The 22,371-nt window shown below is 41.8% G+C and overlaps 1 protein-coding gene across 2 annotated transcripts; it reads right to left on the reverse strand.

The window, feature by feature from the left end:
* ngfb (nerve growth factor b (beta polypeptide)) lies at positions 1–21,489 on the reverse strand. 2 transcript variants are annotated; one of them, XM_084019844.1, is made up of 3 exons: positions 21,351–21,489; positions 4,809–4,955; positions 1–654 (listed from the first exon to the last, which is right to left on the reverse strand). In XM_084019844.1, exon 3 carries the CDS (start codon positions 641–643, stop codon positions 47–49), a length of 597 nt encoding a protein of 198 aa, XP_083875970.1. In that variant the 5' UTR covers positions 644–654; positions 4,809–4,955; positions 21,351–21,489; the 3' UTR covers positions 1–46. The 2 variants fall into 2 exon arrangements, with proteins under 2 accessions (XP_083875970.1, XP_083875971.1); XM_084019845.1 differs by lacking the exon at positions 21,351–21,489 and having other exon boundaries at positions 4,809–5,140.
* Positions 21,490–22,371: the final 882 nt, after the last annotated feature.

Raw genomic sequence — 22,371 nt, forward strand, 5'->3', positions numbered from 1 at the left:
TGTGTGTGTGTGTGTGTGTGTGTGTGTGTGTGTGTGTGTGTTGCCGTCACTGCCTCCACGACTTGCGGCTCAGCACACACACGCAGGCCACGTTGATGCGTATGAGCCTCCACGCCACCAGGTTCTTGAACGACGTCAGCGCTCGTACAAAAGTGTGTGAGTTGGTGCAGTAGGAGTTCCAGTGGCGGGCGTCGATGCCCAGGCAGCCGGCGGCGGCGGAGCCGGTGGTGGCGGCGCCGCCCGAGTCCTCGCTGTGACACATGGTCTCGAAGAAGTACTGCTTCTTGTGCACGTTGTTGACGTTCATGTCCGGCAGCACCGTCACCTCCTTGCCCTTGATGTCCGTGGCCTTGGTCTTGTTGACCACCCAGACGCTAACGCTGTCGCACACCGAGTACACGCCGCGGTGCTGGGGCCCCGCCTGCCTGCGGGCCCTCCGGCCGAGCGCCTCCCCCCCCGCTGCTGCCGGCTCGGCATCGGGCGGCTGAGCGCTGAAGAGCACCCGGGGCGAGAGGAAGCGGCGCCTGGTGAAGAGTTTGGGGTCCACGGTGGGGATGGCGGGGTCGGGGTCGTTGCCTCCTCCGATGGCGGCCACAGCCGGGGCACTGAAGAGGAGGAACAGGACCAGCACGGACGACCTCATGGGCACTCAACCTGCAGGGGGCGCCAAACGAGCACAGGAGGCAAAGTCATGAGAGGCCTTTTTTATGGTTGTGTGTGAATCACAGAGTAACTCATGATACGAAAATATATGATAACGGTGATATCACGATTCTGCGATACACGATATATTGCAAGAAATCATATAGATATGCATCACAATATCTGAGAATCTGAAGGAGGAAAATACCAGTGAAAAGGCAAAAGCAGGAATTAGTCATTAAGTGAGCTTCAGGGCCACTGTAGGAAAAAAACCAGACTGTCCTCCTCGAGAAAACGACCACATAGGTCATGTGTCAAGCACCGAATTACGACCATATGTTACGTTTCAAAATAGCGCGCCCTCTAGCGGTCAAGTAAATATCGACACTCCGGTGTCTCAGACGATCGCCCCCCCCCCACACGTCGACCTAAACCTACCCCGATTCCACGACATCTTCCCCCCACCCCCTCCCCACCCCCCCCTACCCCCACCCCACCCCCACCCCCCCGCGGGCCCCCGCGCTACCCCCCCCCCCCCGCGGGCCCCCGCGCGCCCCCCGCGCTACCCCCCCCCCGCGCGCCCCCCGTCAATCATCGGCAGAGACCCCCCCCACACGTCGACCTAAACCTAACCTTAACCACTACTATCGTTGCGGAAGAATCTCCGCAATACGCTCCCAGAGGTCGTATTCGAGTGCATGGACCAACGACAACTGTGGTCGTATGAGTTGGAGGACTTGTTGAAAAAAACACACAAAAAACAGCCGAGAGAGAGAGACAATATTCTGAGAAAAAAAGTCGCAAATTTGTGAGTTTATTACGATGCTAACAACCGGCATCTATGCTAGCTAACGTCCCATGAATGTACGTATTTATGTTTGTAATGAATCATCCCAACGTGTGACATCACCTCGTTAAGGTCCTTAGGGTGATGATGTTGATGCTTATTGTTGCTTTTATTCATATGAGGACAAACTGTCATCTTATGGGTGTTTATTGATCGGGGCGGTTGGGCTAACATGCTAGGGGTAGCTTTCACTTTTAATAGCCGATGTCAACAAGTTGCTTGGTTCCACGAACACCAGATACAGCTAGCATCTTAGCCCAACAGCCCCGATCAATAAACACCCATAAAATGACAGTTTGCCACTTTTTTCTCTGAATATTGCCCCCCTCTCTCACCTCTGTTTTTTTCCTACAGTGGCCGTGATACACCGTCGTAGTACATAGTCTGAAAAAAATACATATTATTATATCAATATTTGGAGTATCACGATATTTCGATATATTGTCTCACCACTAGTGCACGTCCTGTATTTAGTCCAGAGTAACACTGGATTAAAGCTCCAAACACAACGTGTGGATTCCTCTCTGCTTCAGTTTCATGGCTCAACATGTCGACCTAACAAGCGGCTCCTCTTTAAAGGGGTGAACACACCCCGACTAATACCGAGGGTGTGATACTCGATGCTCATTGGCTCAGCGGTAACCTTTTTTATTTCATTTTACGAGTACAGAACAAACAGACATCGTCCTGCAGGAGATTTACAGGAATATCCTGCTTCCACTTCCAATATAGACACACAGTCTTAAACTAATAGCAGCTGTCTGTACAAATCTGCCCCTGGGGGGAAATCTCTTATCTCATGTTTGGATAGTTAATGTTTTATTGAACGGAGCGGCAGACTAAGACCTCGTGTCACGCACACTTAAAGGTTGAGTTGGTCATTCTATTCAGAAATATTTGTTATTATATTTGTTACTTCTAATCAACGTAACTTACCGATAGACATGAATACATTAAATACTTTGACATTAAAAAAAGAAAATGTCATGACCGTGGCAGGACTGTAAAAACCTCGTCCAATCAGGAACGTCGGGCCGGAGAAAATGATTGGACGTCCTGTCTGTCTGTCAATACTTCATGATTGTTCACTCTGTCGATAGAGCACTCGTTTGGTGTTCTGGGGGCGGGGCTTAGGACAGAGGTCTGAACGAAGGGGGCGGGGCTTTGAGTTGTGTTCAGAATCATCAATCAATAATATTCTAGACACAAATAGCTGTTAAGTCACGTGATGGGAAGTAAATCTAGGAATCGTAGAGACACCGTTGGTGACATCACACCGTCTGTCATCGCTGCGTACATCGGATGGGCGTGTTCACGCCGGCGGCGGCTCGGCTGGCACGCTCCGTCAGGTAGCTGCCGTACATGTTCACCTCGGGGCTCGCGGATTTAAGATGTTGGCACAAGAGATTAAAATAAAAAGAAATCATAGCCTGTACAAAAGTACCTCTTGTGAGCTATGATTACACTAATGCTTGTGAGGTCCAACTCAGGCTGAGTGTCTCTCTCTCTCTCTCGCTCTCTCTTCCAGGGAATAAATTGTTGCATCAGTTTTAGGATGATTACTATAATTGGTTTAAACACATGACGGGGGGAGTTTGTGGTCCTGGGTTGCTTTAGGACATGTGGTAGGATGCAGGAAAACCATCCATCCACTGGGAGAAGAGTTCAATCTTTTTGGTGGAAAATAAGAACTAAATGAGCCCTGCTGCGTCTCCCCAGTGCCAACGTCTCCTTTTGAAAAAAGGAAGTAACAAGCAATAAAACCCAGACAAAAAAGGAATCATTGATGAGCCGAAGGATGAAAAGGATCTCGCCCATGGTGTCTTTTATTTTAATGAGTAATTATATCACAATTAACTTGACGATCAGAAATTAGTAATGCTTAAATCATTTTGACTAATATTTAATGGCATCATGAAAGCAAATATGTCAGCTTTTATCATGGAGGCCCGTCTGATATGTGGGGAGGCCCCTTTCATCATGGCGGACATGTTGATGTGTCACAGCAGGAGAGCACAGCCGTTCATCACATGACCCGGACCGACGTAGACCGTCTGATCTTCTCTGTTTACCTGCCGCATCATGGAAACCACCATTCCCAGCATCCCTGCAGTCTCCACCTCCCACCTCACCCCTCCACGGCCGTGTGTTCATAGAGGAGAGGTCATGATCTGGTCTGTGCCTTGCTGCAAGGTTCATAGTCAGAGCCCCGATTACAGAAATGTAGGAAGATTGGTTCCTTTAAGTTTGAGACCCATCAGCCTTCTTTCCATATCTATATTTATCCGGTGATGGTTTCTATCCTGCCTGTGTTTTCAGAGCCGTTACAGCGCTCCAGTCAAGTCTTTGACATGTAGGACTTATACTGCTGGTTTGCTGCCGTGGCTCACTGGGCCAGCGAAATGGAACGGAGCCTCATTAAGTGTATTAGTTAGTGTGTTTACTGTGTGGTAAAATATCTCTGTTGACAAGACGAATACCTGGAAAAGGCACATAAAACGGGATTAAATAAAAAATGCCTTTTAAAGCCTCTTAGATCACAAGGAGTCATATTCACCTATTTAACAATATATGCAAAAAATTATTTTACAAAATTCTCCCTAACAAAAAAAATCTGATTAAAATCCTGCAATCTTTTATTCCTGTAAAACAAATATGACGTGTGCTTACATAGCACCAATCAATTTCAATCGATGGTACCGCCCCCTTTTTAGTGGCCCAATCAAATGCCATGGATTTAAATCCCATTTCTCTGGGGAATAAGCTCTAACTTCCTTTTCTCTTTTACATCTACTCACAAAAACAAAAGCAAGTTGCTCGCTGATTAAATCCCTTTTTCATTTCTTAAATCGGATTTTAACATTTAATAGGACCTCTTTTTATTGCATGTTTCTGGGGAGCAGAGCTCATTTTCCATTCATCTTCATCGTCAATGTGCTATTAACTTCCTTTGATGATATGATTACTCTGATGCACCAGCAGTCATATTATTTCATCCCTTCTCCTGTTTGTTTCAATCACAGCCAGTTTCCTGTTATTTAATGCCTATATGAGATTATCTTTAATTTGTACCCTGGAGATTTTAAGGATTACCCAACAAAACCTTTATAATAATCATAATAATAATCATAATTACAATAAATATAGTATGTTTTAATACTAACTTGTATTATATGACATTTAGACCGAGGCGAGTCTCCACCAGACTAAAAAACTGGTCTGTGAGTGAGCAATGTGTTCAAATGAGGAATATTCCCCTTTGATGTCTGGACGTAACATGTCTTTTTATGTATTTTGTGCACCTCCATCCTCTCCGTACCGTTTCAGTGTCTCCAGGTGAACTGTGGGACCTCGGCGGCGGCGTCTACAGGACGTGATCAGAGCTCGCTGTGTTCTGGGCTCCGTCCATCAGGCCCGGCTGTAGCCCCCATCCAGCACACCTCGGCCCACCACCCGCTCCGAGTCCCTACCGAGAGACAGACACACACACAACTGTCTCACCACCTCATAAACCCACTGTAAACACACTCCCCGTGAGACCAATACTGGGAAGGGGAAGTTAATACGCTGTTCCCGCTCGCCAGATCCTCACATAGAGAACATACCAGAATAAAGACGGAGACCTGCATCATGTCTGATTATTATGTAGAGTGGAAACATGTCAGGGGGTTTAATATTAAGGTGGTAAAACCTGTCGGCAGGTTGACAGGTTTGCACACCCACACACACACACGCACACACACACACACACACACACACACACACACACACACACACAGACTAAGCTGCTGGACTTTTTCACTTTTCTGTAATGTGCACTTTTTTTACTCTTTTAAGATAATTTTTGTGCTTTTAGATTTTCATTTATATAGTTACGTTATTATTATTATTATTATTATTATTATTATTATTACTATTATTATTATTATTATTATTATTATTATTATTATTATTATTATTATTATTATGTGATATATGTTGGTCTGTCATTTCATGTGTTTTGTAAGCTGCTACTGGATGCTTGAATTTCCCTCAGGATCAATAAAGTGTCTGTCTGTCTGTCTGTCTGTCTGTCTGTCTGTCTGTCTGTCTGTCTGTCTGTCTGTCTGTCTCTATCGTCAATCACCTGACGCTCCACAGAAGCAGCAGCTGAGAAATGTAACCCCTCTTGCCTTACAAGACGCGGTCCCCACTCACGTATATATATTTTCTTGCTTGGAGCGTGACCGAGGGAAGTTGGGAGGCGTGATTACGCTACGGCTCGCCTGCATAAATGACAGGAATGTAAGCTACGCATAAACAGCAGTAAATGGGCTGTAAAACCAAAATGACACCGGTGGACTTGTGTTAAAAAAGAATCTGCACAGGAAGTGTTCCCACTTTACGGCACCTCGACAGCGCTGGTCTCTGGATTTTAAACCTGTGACCTTTTTTTAATCACAAATGAGTCGCCTCCTGCTTTTGTGATTCTCTTTTCATCTTCTCTGCAGAAAAAGGAACAATTAGAGGAAAGAAAACGCCGGATCCCTGAGAAGACGGAGACTCCAGCTGCTCATTCCAGAGGTTGTTTTTTGTCTCCACCGCTGACTGAACATAACGGTCTTTAATAAGTGCATCCAATACATGTGCAGTATGTGTGGACAGCTGATAGCTACACAATTATTCTACAAGCACCAAAGTTCACTCTTGACCTTGGACATCTTCTGTTTTCTCAGTAGTCATGGAGATTCATTTGTTGATGTGTCGGATCCGTGGCACAAAAGTGTCATGAATGAAATCATCAAACAGCTGTGTTTGCATGTCAACGGATCTGTGAGGGCTGACATGTAGAGACAGACAGGTAACCAGTCTATCACAGGGAGACATGTAGAGACAGACAGGTAACCAGTCTATCACAGGGAGACATGTAGAGACAGACAGGTAACCAGTCTATCACAGGGAGACATGTAGAGACAGACAGGTAACCAGTCTATCACAGGGAGACATGTAGAGACAGACAGGTAACCAGTCTATCACAGGGAGACATGTAGAGACAGACAGGTAACCAGTCTATCACAGGGAGACATGTAGAGACAGACAGGTAACCAGTCTATCACAGGGCCGACATGTAGAGACAGACAGGTAACCAGTCTATCACAGGGAGACATGTAGAGACAGACAGGTAACCAGTCTATCACAGGGCTGACATGTAGAGACAGACAGGTAACCAGTCTATCACAGGGAGACATGTAGAGACAGACAGGTAACCAGTCTATCACAGGGAGACATGTAGAGACAGACAGGTAACCAGTCTATCACAGGGCCGACATGTAGAGACAGACAGGTAACCAGTCTATCACAGGGAGACATGTAGAGACAGACAGGTAACCAGTCTATCACAGGGAGACATGTAGAGACAGACAGGTAACCAGTCTATCACAGGGAGACATGTAGAGACAGACAGGTAACCAGTCTATCACAGAGAGACATGTAGAGACAGACAGGTAACCAGTCTATCACAGGGAGACATGTAGAGACAGACAGGTAACCAGTCTATCACAGGGCTGACATGACAGACAGGTAACCAGTCTATCACAGGGCAGACATGTAGAGACAGACAGGTCTTTGGACTGTGGGAGGAACCCACGCTACACGGGGAGAACATGCAAACTTGAACCCGGGAATCGAACCCGGGACCCCTCTCCCACCATGCAGTCCCTAAAACACCACAATAATCCATTTAATCCACTTACAGGCAAAGGACTTTGCACTCATGTATTTTTTCCTTTTTTTAAATGTGATTATTAGTCTCACACCACAACGCTTGTGGGTGTTTTGGGAATTGCCTTCATCTCAAACACGCTGGGAATTGACTAAAAAATAAAAGCTGTAAGAAGTATTCAGGAGTTGAAGTAGTGAAAGTACTCTATAAATAGTTTAAGGCTACAAGAAAGAGAGGAAAATGTTGTTAAACTCACATCATTATTTGCACTCTCTGGTCGAAGTAGATGGTTTGATTCCAGTTTGACTGAATGTAAGAGGACAGTCTCCATGTGTTAAATGTGATAGTCAAGATTTGAGAAATGCAGTGAATATCACACTTAAATCCAACATGTATTTGATCTTTAACTGTCACCATGCAGCACCTGAAGGTTTGACTAAACTAAGAGCTCAATCTGACATGTATATTTCTGCTCCCCATGTGATTATTTCAACATCATCATTTTTACATACCCTGCAAAAGAACAATTGCGTTAATAGAAAACAAATGCGGCGGGTTGTTTTGAGGACCAGACAGCCGTAACAGCCAGTTTAAGAAACATGCAGTCAGAGAGTCTCTAGTCCTGCAGCGAGAGGAGAGAGGAGAAAGGCAACATTCATACAGGCCGACTAGGTGGGCTGCAAATATGCACACAACTAACATTAGTGCACTGGGGCATCTGACATCACACCATCGCTGAGCCTGGAAGCAGCACACGACCCACCTGAGGGTGGGTTGGTCTGATAAGGGTGATGCTGCAACAGTGGGAAGGAGGCGGTGGATCTGAGGCCCCCCTCTGGGTTCTGGTTTCAGCTTCCAGAAAAAAACGGCTTTCACTTCCCAATAAAAACACCACTGCGGTGATGTTGAACAGGATGTTTGCAGCACAATGTGCCAACGATAACACGTGGGAAATTCTCTTAAATCAGAGAACGAGATCCTGGTGGAAGGTTTCCCAGACCTCGTTAAAAAAACCTCCCTTCCCTTTTATTTTGGAGCAAAGGTTGAGAAGTACAAAGCGTTGGTTCGTAATCTAGATTCACATAGTATGCACATGTGTATCAGAATCAGAAAGGAATTTATTGCCAATTTGAATTTGCCTTGGTGTTCAGTGAGCACAATATTTACAAAGAATAAACAATAAAGCACTGCAGTCAAGAATATAAATAAAATAAAAATATGTTTTTATTCATACTATGCATCTGTTCTTATACATACCATTGCTGCTGTTGATTAAAGAGTGATCAATAAAGTTCATCACTGATTCTTTGACAACTTGGGCGACCTGCATCTGCTGATGAGGATCATGCTGTGTGATCGAGAACACCGGAACGAGCTTCTACATGGATCACGAGGGGAGAATTTCGTTTTCAAAGGAAGAAAAATAAAAAGCCATGTACAATTGTGATCAATTCCACTTTCAGGCTCTATGTTAATATTAGATCAATTAAGCAGTGGTGAAAAAGAAGTAATCAGACTAAAAGTCCTGCAATCAAAACCAAAAATGTACTTCAAGTAAAAGTTAATTGAAGAAGACCTGGGTCCATATTATGATTTCTAATAATGATAATAATGATAATCATTTTCCTTTATCTTTTGTCTGTGTTGAATAGATTAAATGCGTTAGCAAGATCGTCATGTTTGTAGCAGAGCTGAGAACCACGTATCTCTAAAATCTCAACAGTGTTTATTCTCTTAAATGTATTAATCTCAATAAGTAGGAAGACGTCTCAAGCCACGAAGGAACACTTAATCTCTCCATTTATCTCCAACATTTCATCCTCAAAATTTCTGGAGGTTGTTTTTTTCCCCACTGCACAGAAAAATTGTGAAAAATTACACTTTGAAAAGTCTCCATAGCAACAGCTGCAGAGGCTCACAGGTGAAGTACTATATTTGCAAACTTTATCCCATTTTTTTTTTATGTTATGCTGTTTTTGTGCTGTTCTTAAAGCCGTTTTTTAAATTCTGTTTTTCTTTATTTTTCCTGTTGCACATTGAGATTGCTTTTAACAATGAAAAGTGCATTACAAATAAAATGTATTTCGTTTAATTGTTATTTATTATTATTTCTCGCTCTTGAAAAAAAGTCAAATGAATGACCGTATGAAACTATAGCAAAAAAAATCTAAATTATTATCTAGGATAAGTGTTGAGGAAAAAAAAAGATGAAATTAGCAGCTGCGAACGAACACAACTTGACGTTGAACGCAGCCTTTTTTCCCCGAGCGAGGCGGGTTATTTAAACCGGAACGCCCCCCCAGCTCAGGTTTGACTGATTTACAAAATAATATAACGTTACTCCACCGGCCACACGTCGTTTTATGAGTTATATTATGTAACTTATATAACGGGTTCTTGTGCTGCATCCGGGGACTCGCTCTCACTCCAACGGTCGTTCTTAAAACTTCACTCAGGCCCGGGAAACGAACGTTCTGGAACTCTCGGCTAGCTGAACTAAGCTAGGCTAGGCTAACTAGCCAAACGTCCAGCGGAACGCCGAGGATCGCCGCTTCGCTTCGTCAAGCTAAGTTGCTGCTAATGTTAATCCATGATGCGAACTTGCTTGTTGGTGTTTTGTTTAGCTGCTTGGAAATGAACACACTTTGAGGCTGCTGTGTTTTTGGTCTGACTGCTAATATTTTGTGTTTTTTAGCTGTGAATTAATTTTCTGGGCCTCTCTGTGCTTCGTTTAGTTTGGTGGCTGTTGTTGTTTAGTGGTGTGCGGATCGATACTGAAATTATGATACCAGAAATGCATGTTCTAGAATCGATTCTCACATTTCAAACATCGATATTTTAGTACTTTGGGCTAAATGAGTAACGGGAAGACGGTGGAAAGTAAACTATACTATCGGGATCTCTCGTCTAAATGATACCCAGTTGGTAGGAACTACTTCTTCTTCCGCCTGCCATTGTCAAAAATTGCGAAATATGGCTATTTATGACAATTCTTCATAATTAAACAATAAAAAGGAGGAGTCTGATGTCTTTGACATTTTCCAAACACATTCAAATGTATTTATATGTAAACTATTATTATACCTGGTATCGATCAGAAAGGAAATCAGTGTGGTATCCACATCACTGTTGTAGTTGGCTCAAAATGCTGCTGAGAGATATGAATATTGATGTTTTCAGTGTTAAAATGCTGAATTATGAGCTAAATATCTTTGTTGATGTTGCTTGTCTTTGTCTCATCACACTTGGTTAATGTGAGGATTTTCTTAATATTCCTCACATGGTTTTTATTGTTTGCTCCGGTGCATCATTTATAATTCTTCGCTCTGTATCAGGTGCATCTAGGCCTATTTTACAGCACACTTTTAAGCATCAACAGTAAACAAACAGGTGCAAATAATCACCCTGATGATCCCTATCTGTTGCATTTATGTGTCCCAGTAAGTACAGCCTTTTTGTTTTTACAACCGTTTCCTTTCCTTTTTTTTAGAGATCCATTAGTGGGGTTAGACCCATCTCCAGTATATTTCTGGAATAGTTGTTTTGATGGGTAGCCATAACAATAGCCATGGCCAACAGTGTTGAAGGTTGTCTTTAAAAGGTTCATAGTTCCCTGAATTCTCCCGTCCACTTAACAGCTTCCACATAATAGCTGCAGTCTGCTTCTGTGTCTTATACTGTTTTTCTTTTTAGGCAAGCGATGACATCAGAACTTCAAATGTGTACTTTTTTACTCTTGTCTTTGCATAATCCAGTTAAAACCTCCAGCTAAACGACTCAGGCAAAACAAAGTTGCTTGGATGTATTCTCATGGTGTGTATGATTTTATTTTAGCTGTAATTTTTCTGCTGCAGCTCCTGTGGTCTAAAACTGACTTGGAAGCAGGGATGGTACAATAAATTATATTTATTCATGGATTGCGGTAAAAAAACACTCCCAATAAGTTGATCTTGGTGAATTTTGACTGTCGAGGTGAACATGAATATCGTCATGAGTATCTTGACTTATAAATACATACTAATAACATACTAATACTTAAAATACAATGCCATTAATTTATCATTTATTTATGCAGGACAACCCTATGATTTATCATTACTTATATTGAGGCTATAAAAATATTTGTTTCTAACAACAGCATTGATAAATATCGTGACAATAATGTGAATTGCAATTAGTTTGGTCAGGATAATGGGGACGTAAAATATTCATATCGTCCCATGCCAACTTGGGAGCAAATGAAAACTTGATAGGCGATAACACTTAAAAGGCCTTGCGTTGCTTTGTCACCAGTACCTTTATGTATAGCTGTGGGTGATTATCGGCGGAGGCTTGTTATTGTCACCTCCCACTCGGTGTTAGCTTGTGAGGAGTTAGCAAGTATGTTAACATTTCTTTCTTGTAGGATAGTTTGAGGCTCCCGTAGATGCAGGTAAAGACGGGCAAAACAGTTCTCCCCTTGTCGGTGTGAATTAACTGCATCAGTTATGCGGTCCGTTAACCCTGAATGGAAAGGCCACCCACAACCACTGACCTACAAGTCATTAGCTCTAATGGAGTCAGTTTAATGAGCCCCGTCTGGGTTGGCTTGACAAGCAGCCCGGTGGCACACAATTCAGTCTGCAGCCCACGAACAATCTCCCTCCCTCCCAGGGAAAAAAAGAAATGGCGGTGGCTTCATTCATATGGTAAAAGTCACACAGCCTTTCTAGTAACCTGATCCACCTGGTCTGGCTCTCATTCAGAGACGAAGGGAGGTGCAGGTGACTTTATCTGAAAGCCACCGATGGGCTTTGACTGACATGCTGCTCATTACGTTGCTGTGGTCATTCATGCACAACTGCATAGCTTTGTGCTGAGTTCGAGCCCTCAGACTCAGAGGATCCCAGAGCGATAGCTGCAGTAAATGACCGGCACGAATACTATCGTATTTATAGTGATGACATGAAATTAGCACGTCTTTCTTTTCTTTCCCCTCAGTCCCTTTTTTCCATGCTGCCGAAAATAAGACACAATGTCTGACAGTTAATACAGAGAAGGTCATGGATCACAAAACCAACTTTCATCCATTTATCTTCAAAGTATTCATAAAATACATGACATTACACGTACGTTTTATTTTCACTTTTGTCAGTGATATAACATCTCCATGTATACATATGTACATATATATGTACATATATATTTTAAATTTGTTTCCAAAATCCTCAATGTAACTTTGCAGAATGGTATTAAGTGATGCAGACTTCAATCATATGAATAACAAAAAAAAAACTTTGAATGAATCATTTAATTTGCTTCCTGGAAAAAAACAAGCTTGAACCTTCAAACCAGTTTTCTGCCCTGTCCTGTTTCTTGAGCCACTCACATCTTAATTGACAGATTGGAATCCGTCACTTAACCAACGGAAAGGAATCCGACAATTAACCATGCACGCAGCCCCTGCTGTGGTTATTTCATCCACAAGGACAGGCAGGAAAACGCAGGAATGATAAACATCTCTTAACTTGTGTTCAGTCAAAGGTAAATAGGGCATAATTTTGTTGCTATGGCAAATGTACATTACAATCCTTCCTGAGGGTGTTTTTTTTATGAGTCACAGAAGCAGGAAGGCCTACACGGGAAGAATGCTTAAAAAAAGAAAAAAAGGAAGGGTTTATTCCAGTCGGTGGTATTCTGACTGGTCAGGCATAAAAAGGTGAATGATAGTTCTGTTCTTGTTCTCTCCTTGATACTCCCCTCGGCCTTTTTTTTGGTTTTTTTTGGGGATCTGTATTCACACTGAATACAGATCTTGCATCAGGCAGCCCTTAGAGTATACACATTGGAGATTGTTTGACCCGAACACACCCACACACACTGACACATAGCAGAGCAGCAGTAGGTGATAGCTATGGGCAGTGGAGACAGTGTATTTGGTTAAATTCAATCTGCACAAAGTGTGATTTCTTTATCCAAATACTAGGAAACATGAGCAGAAGAAGAGAGAATGCAACGCCTGGGGGAATAAAATTAACAACAGACTGCGGTTTTTGGTTTCATGATGAGGTCAATTAATGTCAGCTGAGATGCATTTGGGAAAACTCCAGTGAACACAACGTCCTCCTTAACATTTAAGATGAATTATATGACGCTTTTGAACAATTTTGAAGAAATATCACACCAGAGCTTCGGAATAACTTGACATTATGGATTATTTTCTTTTGGTTAATATGAACTAGGGGATGGAAACAGACACATTTCTGTGCCACCATAACATATTCCAACACGTTTATTGTGTTACATCATAACAGTTTTCTTTCTGTTACCTCAGCCGTGCTCTCACGGGGCATCGGACGGTGTGGTCCAACACAAATGGGAACAATGCAACACGTTTAAGGTTAAATTTAAGGTTTTGAGGCATACCTGCCTCGGCTTGTCCCCCAGTTATAGGGAGTTGAAATCTCGTATATTGACTTTTGGCAACTAGTCAAAGGAAACATGTTAAGAAGGATAATGGCATGCAATTGAAGCACATAATTTCCTCTCCCCCCCCCCCCCCCCCCCTGACTGTCCTGTTGCATCTAGTTGAGGCAATTTTCTGTTTTTACTGTTTTCAGACAACTATGTGGGAAACTCTTCAACAAAATACGACCTTTGTTTGATGAATGGGGCCTCTGCTGGCAGTCGGTTGTGATTTAAGGCAGATGTGTGAAAGTCTGCCTGGCGCTGAGACCTGAAGACTACATCAGGTCCAGGCTGAGACGCAACTGAGTGAAGGCAACGATCCAGATCAGGGCGGCTCAAAGACTGGAGCCCAAAGCCCTTTTTAGTGATGCAACAGATAGAAACGTCGGCTGTATCACTGAGTGAGATGCTTTGATTGCAGAACATTTTATGACAATAGTTTTTAATTTCCTGCAAAAAGATGCACATTCTGCAGAAATTATAATTGTGATTTAGTATTCATAAGCCGAGCAGTTCTTACAAGAGGATTTAGATCACACGCAGCACGAGCCATTGAACTTCATTACATCAAAGATGAGTGAAAACAGCCAGAGAAAGAATGTGTCGTAAAGTGCTTTCTCTATATTTCCCCGAACCCAAACGATGTGAAACACAATCACTGAAAGTGACACAAACGACCGCATGAGAATGATAAATGGCCCTTATTAATGAAGATGGTTTCATTATTCACTGATTGGCTGTTTTGTTCTCGCTGTGCCGAGAAACCACAGCTGACCCCGGTCTCTATACACAATGTAAGTAAACACAACAGGCCCCAGACAAGTACTTCAATTTGGTTAAAGGAGTCATCACCAGGAAATCGCAATTTCTCTTGTTAAAACATGCATATCTGTGTTTGACCTCAGTTGAAACTTGCCTGAAAGGCTGGAGTTTGAAAGTGGCGCCGTTTTTTCGCTTCTGCTCTTTTTCCGAACAGGAATAGCACACAAGGGTGTGCATTCCTAAAGCACGAGATTTTGATTCTGCGCCTTCGGTGACGTCACCGTGGCGGCTACTTGCATAAGCCCACCCCTCTTTCACCACCCAACCCCCCCCCGTCCGCTACCTGACGTCCTGCTGTAAACGTGTCTCTTCAACCGTCTCTGGCTCTTCACTCTCCGGTTCGGGTTCCGACTCTGGTTCGTACATAAATGCCTGAATTCCGTAAGGTTCGTCATTTAGTGTGTGCGCCATGACAGGGGGCTGTTTATGTTTTGGAGTCTGCATGCAGGCAAGCCCCCCCGGCTCTGTCCTTCCTGCGGCGAATCAACGCGCGCCTCATTACATATTATACAATGCACATCCGGACCAGTCAAAACCTCGCGCGTAATCTCGCGTGATAAAATCGCGGTACGAAAAAGGGTCAGAACAAGCTCAATGTTTGATTAAAATTTTTTTTTTTTTTTCTAATAAGTTTTACGAATTGATCCAAAGCGATCCAAGGGGGGCTGGATACGAATAAAACCAGGTTATGACTCCTTTAAATAAACTACAACAGGGGGTCGGCGTGATGTTGTTCAACAACGCGGCTGAAGTTTAGTTTGTTGATCAAACCTTTGCAGACCTCGGTCTCCCCGAAATGAACCTCACGTTATCATCTACTTGTGATTCACAAACAGCCTGGGTGACCTGGTGCCGTATCAAGTTCTCCTCCCGATAACGAGTGCATCCACACTGGTCATTGTTTTTGTACGGATCACGTCCAATTACATCACTGGAGGACATTGCAACGGCAGATGCCAGATCAGATATGCTTTTCAACGCTTTGGACCGAGTAGCTGCTTTGATTCCTCCCTTCACTCATATTAAATTATTTGGCCAGACTATTACATCCTGTGGTGTCCACATTTGGCTGATGTTGAGTCCATTACTGTCATAGTTAAAAAAATATGCAGATCCTGTCAAGAATGCCAGATACATCTTTTCATTCAAAAACATTAATTCATTCTGCCACAGCTGGCAACATTTCTGGCTCTGGTTTGCCTGGAAGTCAGCAGACCTTTAAGGTGGAGCAGCTAGTGTCCCTTTTTGAAGCTTTTTTTAAGCTTTATTTATTAAACTGACTAAAAGTATTGATTTGCTCAAATTCTTATTTAGCCTTGACTGGGTGTGCTGTTGAATGCAGTTATGTCAAAGAATCTACTGCATATAATAAGAAAGTTTTACTGATTGAAATTGAAAGAATGACAGAGCCCTTTAATGCCTAAATAGATTTAGATTTTAGATTTAAATTTGCTCTCCTCTTATAAAGTATTTACCACGTGTATATGTTTTTAATAACGTGTATAAAATGAAAGGGCTTATTTATTGAAGGTATATCTCTGAGAAATGGCTGCTTTATCCAAGATAATAATAATAATGAGGTAATGCAGAAATTGAAATCGCAATCAAATTCGATATTTTCAGGATTTCTAAATAAAGTCCGTTGGGAATTCGGTCGTGATGGTTTGTCATTGAGGTCATACATTTGAGTCGCGTCGTGGGCTGTGTAATTCTTCCTTTAGGAGAAATAGAACATGTATTCCATAGTTTGAGCATGATGTTTTAAGCAAAGTGCATTCATACAAATGTATTATTAACAGTAGTTGTTTAAGAATAGGGGGAAACATATCAGCTTATCAGCTGATACTCACGGTTTCATCCCTTAGTGTCTGTCAAACTTGTTTGACATTACACATATTATACATAATATATTTGTGGTATTAGAAGAATCCATGCTGTCCCTGTGTTTTCTAAGATATTGAGTTGTTTGTATGCACTGTTTGTGTTTGTCACTGTTTGCAGAAAAAGTACCATATATTGGCTTTGGACTTCGTCAAGTGGCCAACTTTCTATATACAGTATATTTCAGTAATTTGTGCCTGGAGCCGGTCTAAACCATCAACTTGTGGAATAATGACTGTTTCCTTTTCTGCCTTTTGGTTTCCATCTTTTTCTTTGACATTTCTTGGCAGACTCTTTCCAAATTGACTATAAATTGTACTGTAAAGTCTTGGTTCGCTGGGCGTGTGATACAGCTGCACCTTTTTAAGAACCAATCAAACAGCTTCTCACATACCCTCTGATATCTTTTGTGGCTCTTTTTTTCCCCTGTGGGTTTCCTCACTGCAATTTTCCATATCCCTATAGCATGTAATGGTTATGTGTTCTCCAAATAAATTCATCCCTGCTCCTTAAGGAAGGTAAAGTGATGCCACAGAAACGGTGTACGTAGAAACTCGTATGTGGTGCCGTGTTTTGACGTTTTCTGTTTCATCTATATCTGTCTGTTTGTGCCAAAGATTCCTTAGCCAAATTCCCATGATAAAATGATATGCTTGAAAGAGTGGAATCACAATATCTTGGCTATTGGACAAGCCCATTCATCAGTCTTGGCAGTCTACAGATACAGAAGTGAATTTAACATATTTTGCCTTTCCTTTTCGTGACTTGGAGTCGATGTCTGAACTAGCTGAAGTTACAGATGGATAGTGGATTAAGGGTTGAGTTGTAGTTGGCGTGCAGGGTGTGTGTGTGTGTGTGTTATTGTAACTCACGAGGAGCTCAGGCATGGGCTTGTTGTCTCTCTGCTGCTTATCCTCACAGATATTCACATGTTGCCTACTCTTATATGGCATTTTAGACTGCTCTCTTCAGCTCTAAGTTTTGAACCTGGGCCTGGTCAACTGTGACATCATGAAGAGGTGCTCCTCCTGAGTTGTTAAGCGGTAACACTGTCGTTATGCAGCGGTAGTTTAAAACGGTTGCTTGTTTTTTCTTTTTTTAAGTGGCTACGATTTTCCTTGAACTGTGCTCGAGGCTGCAAGAGATGATGGGACATGTCTGCGTGGAAGGAAAGATGCTGATGCAATTATATATGAAGGATGGCAAATCAGTTTTGATGCCAGTGAAGGGAGAAATAACGCAAGCTTCTGTAATTGTAGGCAATTACAGAAGCTTGCGTTTTTTAAAGGTAGGAGAGGAGGACAATTATCAAAATATTCATCTTTTTTATGAAGAACTTAAACATGGTAAAAAATGCAGAAAGATTGATTTTTGCTGTTCTTACCATGTTTTAATGATAGGTTTAATGTTGATTATAAAGTATAGAATTGTGCAATTACTTTGACTTTAAATTTTTCCCCTTCATTGATACATCCTTATGGGATAACTAAACGTTAACATTATCCTGGCCAAAATAATTGCAATTCATGATTATTATCCCAATAAACTAAAAAAAAAAAAAAAAAATAAAAATGGTAACGTGTGAGTCTGTTCTTCAAGATAATTCCTCGAGACTTTAAAAAAAAAAAAAAAAAATTCACCTTCACTTCCATGATGGTGAGCTTCACGGCTTTTTCAATTCACTCGTGGCGATATTCAAGATTATACCGATAATGGAAATTCACCGCAATCAACTTATTGTAAGTGTTTTTTTTAAATTGCGATCTGGGATAAAATCCTATATCCCTGATTTGTAACTGTACATCCCGAGGTAGGACTCTACACTTTCAGTGAAACTAATTACATCACTGAGAGCAACGCTTATGTGCCGCAGAGATCCGCTCCACAAATGTAAAAAAAGGCCAGTCTTACGTGAGGTATGCACAGCCCTTTTACACAGAAATGGTTAATAAAGTGTCCATTCATTCATTATTCAAATTTTATTTATTTTTTTACCTTTGAGACCAAAATATGCCGCCGTCCACTTGTCCAATGGGATTCTATACTGGACAGGAAATTGAAAAGTAAATTTTTTTAGAACTGGATCTCATTAAATGTCCTACGGAACAGCAAAAAAGGAACCAAAGTTCAACAATAAAATGAATGGAAAGAGAAAAAAATGTCGATGACTTTTTCAATGCAGTGGGACGTTTCTTTGCATGAACAGGTTTGTTTTTTTTAGGCAAGCAGAAGCCTGTTACGCCCTGCTTCTACTCACATAGACCATACGGCATCTGTATCCCGGGCTTTAAGAGTTCCAGCCTGGTCTGCAAGACGCTCCTCATCCACCTGTGGACCACATTGTTCAGCATTGAGGAATGCTGGTGTTTTACACATGGTTTCTCTGCATACCAGAAGAATGTGTCCAGGGCTTTTCCCTCATCTTCTGCCACAACACCTTTTTAGCTCCAATCCAAGACTGAACGCATCACGTGTTGTTGATGAAAATGTTAAAATATCAACATATCTGGAAAAAAACGTGTGGTCTTTATATTCAGTAAGATTGCAGCCAAATAGAAAATCCATTTTGGTTTTGGACCAGAACTGGCAGTCGTACGCTATTTCCACTGGATAATTTAATATGTCACTACATAAACGTTCCTCTCAGATCCAAAAGTAACGGATTTTGGCAGTGTGGAGCCAACTGTACTAAGAAGTTAAGCATGTGTTAATATATGCGGTATAATGCACATTTTCATCAATGATGAAGCAGTATTTGTCCAAGCTAATAATTATTGTTTTGCTTGACTGGTTCGGTGTAAATATGAATTAATTCTTTCTGCAGCACGTCTGTTTGTGACTTGATCAAGGAGAGGAAGGTTTGTAGTTGCGCTGAAAGATTAAGTCGATTAATTGAATAATTTTATTTTCATTAAATTCAAGTTCTCTCAAACATTTCCTAGTTTCAGCCTGTTAAATGTGACGACATGTTGCTTTTCTGTTATTTCATTATTAATTGAATATCTTTGGGTTTGTTGGATGAACACTTTACTTACTTTACACTTCACTTATGTCTAGGAACTGTTGAAGGACATTTTTCCATTTTTGCCCCCATTTTATAAACTAACTAACTCATAAAGTGCTATATAAATGCAGAAGATGCAAAAGATAATCAAGAGTTTTCTGAAAAAATGAAAATTATTGTGCTTGCATAATTTGCAGACTATGAAATGAGTTGACAGTTTGTCTCAATATTCTCACAACTGAGGATTTGGGATGCCAGCTGAGGAAAAACACACGGAAACATCTCCCAAACTTTTGCCACCTTAAGCACATCAGTTTGGGAAGTCCAGAAATATTGAATCACCTTATATTCAAGTAATCAGCAACACATATAAGTCACGTAGACACGTAGCTTTGGGGACGTCACGGTGCATAAATCAAACAAAATATATTTTTGATAACAAATCTAACCTTCAAAATGTGGCTCAGTGTTGTGGATATCATTTCTCACCTGGCATCATGAAATTTGACTTCCTCATAAATTACTTTAATCACATGTGGTTGTTTGTTTTTCAGCGTAATTCACGAGATCAGAAGGTTCGTTTTCACAAAGCATAGTCTATTAAAAGGTTGTGAGCTTTGTTGTATTTTTCTTTTTTGTAAACACAGGAAGCATAAAATCATTTAACTTAAAAAAAAAAAAAAATGAAACAACAAGGAGTCGTGTAGCGCCCTCTTTTACTTTTTTTTTCAGTTGCAAGTTTAACCACAACTGCCAAGCATACTGTAGGCTCAACTTCCCAATGTCAAAAAAACACCACCACAAGCTCCCTTTGAAGGCAGCAATGAGCGTCGACCGCACAGAACAATTGACCGTGAGTTCAAAGATGCTTCAAAAGCTTGATGACGTAGCTCCGCCCCCTCATCGTGGGGAGGAACACTGGCCTGGGAATGAAGCTGACTGATGAAGATGACAGTTTGATAGATGGAGGGGGGGACAAACTAGAGACCAACCACAGATACCATCAGACATTTATAAGGGGAATCATAAAAATCTTCTTTAAGCATCGATACAAACCGCTCGCCCCGCTCTGACTTCATCACTCTCACTTCATCACTCTCTTTGTCGCGGTAAGCCGACGACTGCCCCTTTTGTTTGAGCGCAGTGAAGCCATCCTATTGATCGTGCAGTTTGTTTTTCCTGTCAGTTGATAACAGCCATATGGTTTAGTTGAGTGTAGTATAAATGAGTTGCTCTGTTTCCCGGTATCTCCTCATGCTCTCCATACTTGGTAAACTATTAAACACTCTTCAAACATCTAGAAGAAGCACAATTCTCTCAATGCAGGAGAGCAGGACTGGCTCAGTGAGAAATGTGTCTCCAAAATATGTTTTAAAAGGTGTGTCTGAATTTCTACTCCATAACAACAAACGCACAGTATGGAAAAAGTATCAAAATAGCATAGCAAGTCTTCTCCAGTATAATCGCCTGCTATTATGACAAGAATGCAATAATTTGTTTTAACTCTGTGTGGCACACATCATTTGCCTAAAGCTACCCTGCAGCTAGCTCCTCATTTCCAACACAACATACCATACACATACAAAAACTGTGCAGGAATGCTTTGAGATTATCAGCGAGCCCACGAGTGCAGGTCTGATCGGGGCTATTGTAACCCGATGAGCCCGAGGCTAAGCTTCAACAGCTTCTGAAGGGGATGGAGCAGATGATCAGTTCCCCCCGTTGGGTCTGATCTTCAACCCCAAACCCTCTCTAGCTGTCTAAAGCATCACATTTCTTATAAGACCTTCAGCATGTAAGTATAATAAAAGTATAACAATGATTTTACCCTTCCTCACCTAGTTGACAGAAGTTTTACTGTAACTTCAAAGCTGCACATCTAAAACTATTCAATATTAAAAAAGCCTTTCCCTTGTATGTAAATTAGTTTAATGCTTTGCATTTTATAGAGTAGTAAGATACTGTAGATTCATGTAGAGTTGGTGAAGGTAAAACAGGTCCTTTACCTCTGCAAAGGCTCTCGCTTCTCTCCACCGACGCCAGACTCCCACCGCTCACCGATATATATATTCCAGTTTGCGTCTAATTCCTCCAAGATGCCAGGGAAGGGAAACAATATCTACGCCAATTATCCCAAACAGTCCTTTCTGAGTCTTGCACTTGTTTGAAAATTGTTCTGAAAGTAAGTGAGAAGCGTCCCAGAAGCTGCAGGCTGGCTGCCGGGCCGAGTGCTGCAGGTCCTAGTGCCTGCCTCCGATGTGAGCCACGGGCAAGGGTTCACGTGTGGTGGTTCATGATGTTCAGAAGCTTCAGTGACACACATCAGTACTGCTACTGCTGTTATGGTTACTACCGTGGATCTACGAGATACACTTAAAGTTGTACTCTCTTTTTGTACTCTTTAATTTTCTATCTATTTAAGTTGTTTTTCGAGGCTTAAAACAATGGTGATTGATCATGTGACCCACTAATGAAAGTGCTTGTACTTGCTGCTTTGCCCAGAAAAAGGATCTCCGTGTCTGTAACGACATTCCTGCGCAAAATTTAATGGTGGCGCTCTTATTAGTGAGGCTTTTTCCGTCAGACGGTTGGTCTGCCCAGGTGGAGCTCCTCACGGAAGTATGCTGCGTTTACTCGTTATGAGAAATCAGTAACTTCCAACTGCTGAGTCGGGCTCCCTCTAGTCTAAAGTGTTTGAGGTTAATTTCATTACTGCTGACTCACAATGGAGGATCAACAGAGAAAGAAGACCATTCAACTTCCAGTCCAAGAAAAAGAAACAACAAACTAATGGAAGTGAAGAAGGAAAGTCATCAAGAAGCAAAATGACCGCCAACGAGGGGAAACCAGGATCACAACTGACGTCATACAGAAGACACTAGCCATGTTTCCATCCAAAGTGATTCGAATTACTGGGAAATGCGCATTAAAAGAAATTCGAATCATGTGTGTTTCCATCAAAAGAACGGACTTTGGTGAAAACTACAAATTCGCGCGAGTTTTCTAAGTCACGCGAGATTTTCCGCG

The sequence above is a fragment of the Eutrigla gurnardus genome, assembly GCF_963514095.1.
Source record: "Eutrigla gurnardus genome assembly, chromosome: 2".
NCBI lineage: Eukaryota > Metazoa > Chordata > Actinopteri > Perciformes > Triglidae > Eutrigla > Eutrigla gurnardus.